General features: G+C 61.1%; 1 protein-coding gene across 1 annotated transcript in view; it reads left to right on the top strand.

The window, feature by feature from the left end:
* Hmcn2 (hemicentin 2) overlaps positions 1-5,909 on the top strand; it is a 116,761-nt gene that overhangs the window by 55,954 nt on the left and 54,898 nt on the right. The window contains 7 exon segments of the mRNA XM_048812790.1: positions 389-543; positions 932-1,028; positions 1,510-1,605; positions 2,246-2,422; positions 3,861-4,018; positions 4,337-4,460; positions 5,610-5,785. Of these exon segments, the coding sequence (XP_048668747.1) occupies positions 389-543; positions 932-1,028; positions 1,510-1,605; positions 2,246-2,422; positions 3,861-4,018; positions 4,337-4,460; positions 5,610-5,785 (983 nt within the window).

Below are 5,909 nucleotides of genomic sequence, written 5' to 3'. Positions count from 1 at the left end.
TGGATGGATGGATGGATGGATGGATGGATGGATGGCCAGGCAGGTAGGTGGGTAGGAAGATGGATGGATGGATGGGAGGGTCAGTGGATGGATGGTTGATTGGATGGATGGAGTAGGGAGATGAGTGGTTGGATGGATGGATGGATGGAAGGTGGTTGGGTGATGGGGGTGAGTTGGTTGGGGTATGGATGATGGGTAGATGGACAAGAGAACTTTTAAAGGGAAAGGAACTCCTTCTCCTAGCCAGGTGCTGTAGGTGGGAAGCTAGAGACCAGTCCTTGGCCCAGTCTGGCAAGGCTCCCTCACCCCCAGGCATCAAGGGGATTTCTGGGTGCCCACTGCACCCTTCCTGAGCCTGACCCTGGCCCTCCTGTCTGCTTCTACCCAGAACTGCCGTCGGTCAGCATCCTGGGGGGTGAGAACGTCACGGCTCTTTTCCTGCAGCCCGTGGCCCTCCAGTGTGTAGGGGCTGGAGTGCCTCCCCCAAGCCTCCGCTGGTGGAAGGATGGGGTGGCCCTGGCTACCTCAGGGGGGAGTCTGCAGGTATGTGGACAGCTAGGCACAGGTGGACAGGCCACTCTCAGAGGCCTCAGAGACCCTAAGCAGGGTCTTGGCACCTGAGGGTGGGATGGGCACTGAACTCTCAGCCTGGGGACACTCTGTGGACACTGGGGTGCTGGGGCTGGGTGCTGACCTACCCGGGAGCTTCAGTTGTCAGAGGGCCGGGGAAGGACATGGTGCTCAGAGACCAAGGAACCCCTGCAATCTGAGCTCTTGGCCCGTAACTCCCTCCCAGAGCTTTCCTGCCCCGCGGGTCACCAGCAGCCTGGCCTCTCACCATGTCCGGCCCTTGTTCTGACAGTCCCCCATCCTGGACTCCGCCTTCCCCCACACACAACCTCACTGCTCTCTCTTGCCCCTCCTCCCGCAGATCGAGAAGGTGGACCTGAGGGATGAAGGCGTGTACAGCTGTACGGCCACCAACCTGGCTGGGGAGAGCCAGGGGGACGTGGCCCTAAAGGTTTTGGGTGAGGAAGTGGCCTGGGATGGCAGGTGATCCCTTGAGGGCCCCTGGGGCCAGCGTATGGCTGGGAAGGGAGGAGTGACAGCATCAGCCACGGCTCCACGGCCCTGCGGGGGTTCTGGGGGGTTTTCAGAGGCGCGCCCTGCCCCTGCACAGTCCACTTTGCTTGTTGAATCATTTTGGGGTTCACTTGTGGTCTTGCAAGTGTGGGCAAACCCCTGCCCTGGCCACATGGATGCCTTCTCCTGGTGTGCTGGCCCCAGTCCTGCCTGGCAGGTGCTGGGGCGTCCTGTGTAACTGCAGCGAAGACCGTAGGCCACGGCTTTGTTCTTGGGCTTGGTTCCAGGAGTGGGGTCCCCTGTGCAGGGCACGAGCTCTGTAGAGCCCTTGACCAGGACTCTTGGGGAAGACGGGAGTGGGATGGGGTTCCTGGGCCAGAGCTGCCCACTGCCCACACCACCAGGCTGGCTCTCCTGTCCCCCCAGTACCCCCCAGCATCGAGCCAGGCCCAGTCAACAAGGCTGTGCTGGAAAATGCCTCGGTGACCTTGGAGTGCCTGGCTTCGGGAGTGCCCCCTCCCGGTAAGACCCCTCCCGGTAAGACCCCTCTCCCCTTGGCCGGAAGTCCCCTCCAGCAGGGCCCAGTTCCCACCTAATGAGGTCAGCAAACGCCCCGGCACTGCTGAGCTGTGGACGCTGTGGGGGAACAGCAGGTCCCTGCCCGCTCCCCTTGCCCTCCCCAACAGCTGCTCACCCATCATGCCAGGGCATCCCCAGGGCCTGGAGGGCTGAGCTGGGTCTGCAGCAACCTGCGAGCTTCTGCTCAGAGTTGGCAACCTCACGGGGCTGGCCCGGGGCGGGGCGAGGACCAGGGACTCCAGTTCCTTTCTGTCTGGGTCTCTGGACCAGTGGTTGTGGAAGGGGCTGGGTGCTGGGGTGAGCTGTGGGTGTTGGGCACTGAGACTGGGATAGGTGGTCAGGAGCCCAGGAGGGAGACCACCCTCCTGTCTCCATCTGACCTGGGTGCCCTTGCTTTTCCTGGGTCAGGTGACCCTGGGAGGATTTGCCCCCTCCCGCGGGTGAGTTCTGGGTGGACCCTGGCAGGAGGTACGGAAGCTGAAGAAGCATGTGGGGTACCCCGACTACTAAGGTCACTGGGGCTGCCCATATTTTCTCCAAAGTTCTCCCTGGTGAGGGCTCGCATCTCTCATCTCTGTCCCAGATGTCTCCTGGTTCAAGGGCCGCCAGCCCATCTCTTCTCGGACGGGGGTGACAGTGTCAGCTGATGGGAGGGCCCTCCTCATCGAGCGGGCTCGACTTTCTGATGCTGGGAGCTACCGCTGTGTGGCATCCAATGTGGCAGGCAGCACGGAGCTACAGCTTGGCCTGCGTGTCGATGGTGAGCCGCCTGGGGGCTGACTACAGGGGCCCTTCCCCCAAATAACCTGTTCCTTCCAGAGTAACAATGCTGCCCATTCCTCCACTTGTTTTTCTTCTCCCTGACCCATCTACCCATCCATCTGCTCATCTACCTGTCAATGCATCCATCAACCCATCCATCCACTATCCATCCACCATCTACCATCTATCCATCCACCACCCATTCATCCATTCATCTACCATCCACCCATCCATCAATCCACCCTACCCACCCACTCATCTATCCATCTACTAATTTATCCATCTATCCATTCATTCATCTGCTTATCCAATCATACATCATCATCCATCCACTCATTCCTTCATCCACCCTCCATTCCTCCATCCATCCACCATTCATCCATCCATCTACCATGCATCCATCCATCCACTATCCATCCATCTATCTACCATCTATCCATTTATCCACCATCCATCCACCATCCGTCTACCCATCTGTCCATCCACCAATCCACCCATCTGTTCATCCTCCCATCCATCCATCCATGTGTCTACCATCCATCTACCCATCCACCATCCGTACACCTTTCCACAATCTACCCACACATCCATCCGTCTCTCCATCTATTCACCCATCCACTCATCCACCCACTCCCTGCCCATCAATCCAATCATTCATTCTTCTGTCTGTTCATCTTGTATCTAGCCACAGTCTTGAGAATGCTCTGAGAAAAACCTGGCCCTGGCCCTGTAGCCCTGAATAAGGAGCCAGCAGTGTTCACCTACCATAGCAAGCAGTGATTAGGTTGTTGCCCAGAGCGTGACTCTGTGAGAACTGCTACAAGAGCTAATAGATGTGAAGTGCTACTGAGGGCTTCCCTGGGGCACCGGGAAGCGTCGTTGACAGCTAGGGGCCTTCCCTGGTAGCTCTCCAAAGCTCAAGGCTGCAGACTGGGGATCCGAGAGACTGAAAGGAGGGTGGGCGCCTGTAGCTTACAGAACCAGAGAGGGCCGGGGGCCATCTGGAGGCTGGTGCTCCCGGGCTTCACAGGCTGTGGGAGAGGCTGGGCTTCATCCTGGAGCTGGGCCGGGCCCTGGGGCCCTGGACATCATGACTCATGCCTCAGGATAGAATGGGATCGCCTGGCCACCTTTTGTCCCCCACCCATCCCCATGGTCCATGACTTCCTGCTGACCTGAGGCCCAGGTTCACACGCTGCTCCCCTTGCTGGTCCACCTTGGGCAAGCGGCGCCCCCTCTGAGCCTCTTTGTCATGGCGGAAGCGTCTGGTGTTGCCGGTTTGAGTGAGGCAACCTTGGGAGCTGTGCAGTGGCTGCCCTTGTCACCAGGCTGTCCCTGTGCTTTTGTTTGTGGCGGTGCACTCCTGAAGGGGCAGCCCAGTCTGTGCCACCTGCAGTGAGGCTCAGCCTGTGTCCCCTGCCACCCCTGTCCTGCAGTGCCTCCCCAAATCACACTGCCGCCCAGTCTGCCGGGCCCAGTGCTGCTCGGTGCCGCCGTCCGCCTGACCTGCAATGCCACTGGTGCCCCCAGCCCCACGCTGATGTGGCTGAAGGATGGAAACCCTGTGTCCACTGCGGGGACCCCTGGCCTCCAGGTCAGTAGGGCCAGGTGGCCCCAGATCACTGTCCTGGTCTCTGGGAACTTAGGGTGAGGGAGAAGCAGAGATGCCCCAGGACCATGGGACTGGCCCCATACCAAGGGCTTGCTAGCCACGTGGGGCCACCGTAGTGGACAGCCTGGCCCTAAAGGGTTCTTCAGGACTGACAGAAGTGTCCACCAGCCAGCACGGGCTCGAGGTTGGGGTGCAGCTCCCGGCTTCCCTCCGTCGTGGGGGCCTCGGGGGTCGGAGGGGGCTGTCGGGGTGGGTAAGAGCAGCACAGGTGGCGATGTGGCCTTCCCTCGGGGGACACAGGTCTTTCCCGGGGGCCGGGTCCTCACCGTGGCCAGTGCCCGGACCTCCGACTCTGGCAGCTACTCCTGTGTGGCTGTGAGCGCCGTGGGAGAAGACCGCAGGGACGTCGTCCTGCAAGTCCACAGTGAGTCTCAGGCGAGGAGGGTCGCGGGGTCCAGGCCACGGTGGAGCGGGGGCGTCCAAAGCGGGGCATGGTGGCTGGAAGGGGGACACCGCCTAACACTGTGGCTGCCTTCAGGTGGCAGTCGGACCCAGGACCTGTCCTGAAGTGTAAGTGTCCCCATAGGTAGACAGGCTGGTGGACAGGCCGGTGGACAGGCCAGTGGCTCTGCATAACCTGTTCATGTTCAGGAAAGTTGTGGGAGGAGCCTGAAACAGAGGAGGGGCAGCATTGAGCTAGGGTCCTGGCCTTCCCACTGTCCGTGGTCCAGTGGAGGTGCTGCCCCTTCTAGAAGGGCAGTGCCGGGTGCTGGTTAGCACCTGGGGTTCAAGTCTGCCTCTGTGACCTGGAGCTGGTCACTCGGCTTCTGGGAGCCTCCATCTCTTCATGTTCATCAGGGGAAGAAGAGCCCCGCCCTGAGGTCCTTGTGAGACCCACTGAGCCCACAGTGACAGTGGCTGCTGCTCTTCGGTTTCCTCAGATGGGGTCTTAGGGGGCCGGGGACATGCAGGGCCTGGGGCGGGGGAGCCCTTCCACCCTAGCACACTCTCTGTACTGGAGTCAAGATCACGGGTGCCTGGGCTCGTGTCCACGCCCCTCACCTGTGTCACTGTGTCTAACCTCCCTGTGGCCTGGTGACATGGGGACTTCTTTATCCCCGTCTTCCACTGAGTTGTGTGCAGGGCCTCCCGCGGCGGGCAAGTCGGAGACGCAGCCATCTGGCTCGGGCTTCAGGCCCCAGCCCCGCGTCTCCCTGCTGAGCTCCACTGTTTACTTTGATCTGGGGAGGAGAGGGTGGTTCTGGGATTGGCTTTATAAATTTCCTGAAATATAAATATTGAATTTTGATGAACGTAGAGATCAGTCTAGATTCACGAAGAGTCATAAGAAAGGAAGCCGAGGCCTGAGCTCCCATCCCCCATCCCCCATGGCGGTGACCTCCCAATGCTCCAGGCCGGCGTGCGGCCTCCTCTTGAAGCAGGGCTGGGAGGCAGTGGAGCTGGGACAGCCCCGTCCTGACGGCTGTGGCTCCCAGCTGGGCCCATCCAGCTTGAGGTCAGTCCTGCTGGACCCTCACAGGCCTGAGAAAGCCCCTGTCCCCTCCCCCCGCAGTGCCCCCGAGCATCCTGGGGGAAGAGCTGAACGTGTCCGTTGTGGCCAACGAGTCGGTGGCCCTGGAGTGCCAGAGCCACGCCGTGCCCCCTCCTGTGCTGAGCTGGCGGAAGGACGGGAGGCCCCTGCACCTGCGGCCCGGGGTCCGCCTCTCCGCAGACAAGGCCTTGCTGCAGGTGTGCCGCTGCCCAGTGGACGGCCGGGCCTCTCCCTCGTGCGCAGCTGCTCCGGGCAGGGCTTGTGGTGCCCAGCCGGCCACGAGCATCCCTGCTGCTCACTGTGACCAGACCCCCCCCCCCC

Source organism: Marmota marmota, unplaced genomic scaffold (genome assembly GCF_001458135.2).
Source record: "Marmota marmota marmota unplaced genomic scaffold, marMar, whole genome shotgun sequence".
NCBI lineage: Eukaryota > Metazoa > Chordata > Mammalia > Rodentia > Sciuridae > Marmota > Marmota marmota.
The sequence above is the reverse complement of the archived record's forward strand: the minus strand, read 5'-3'. Positions and strand labels throughout refer to the sequence as shown.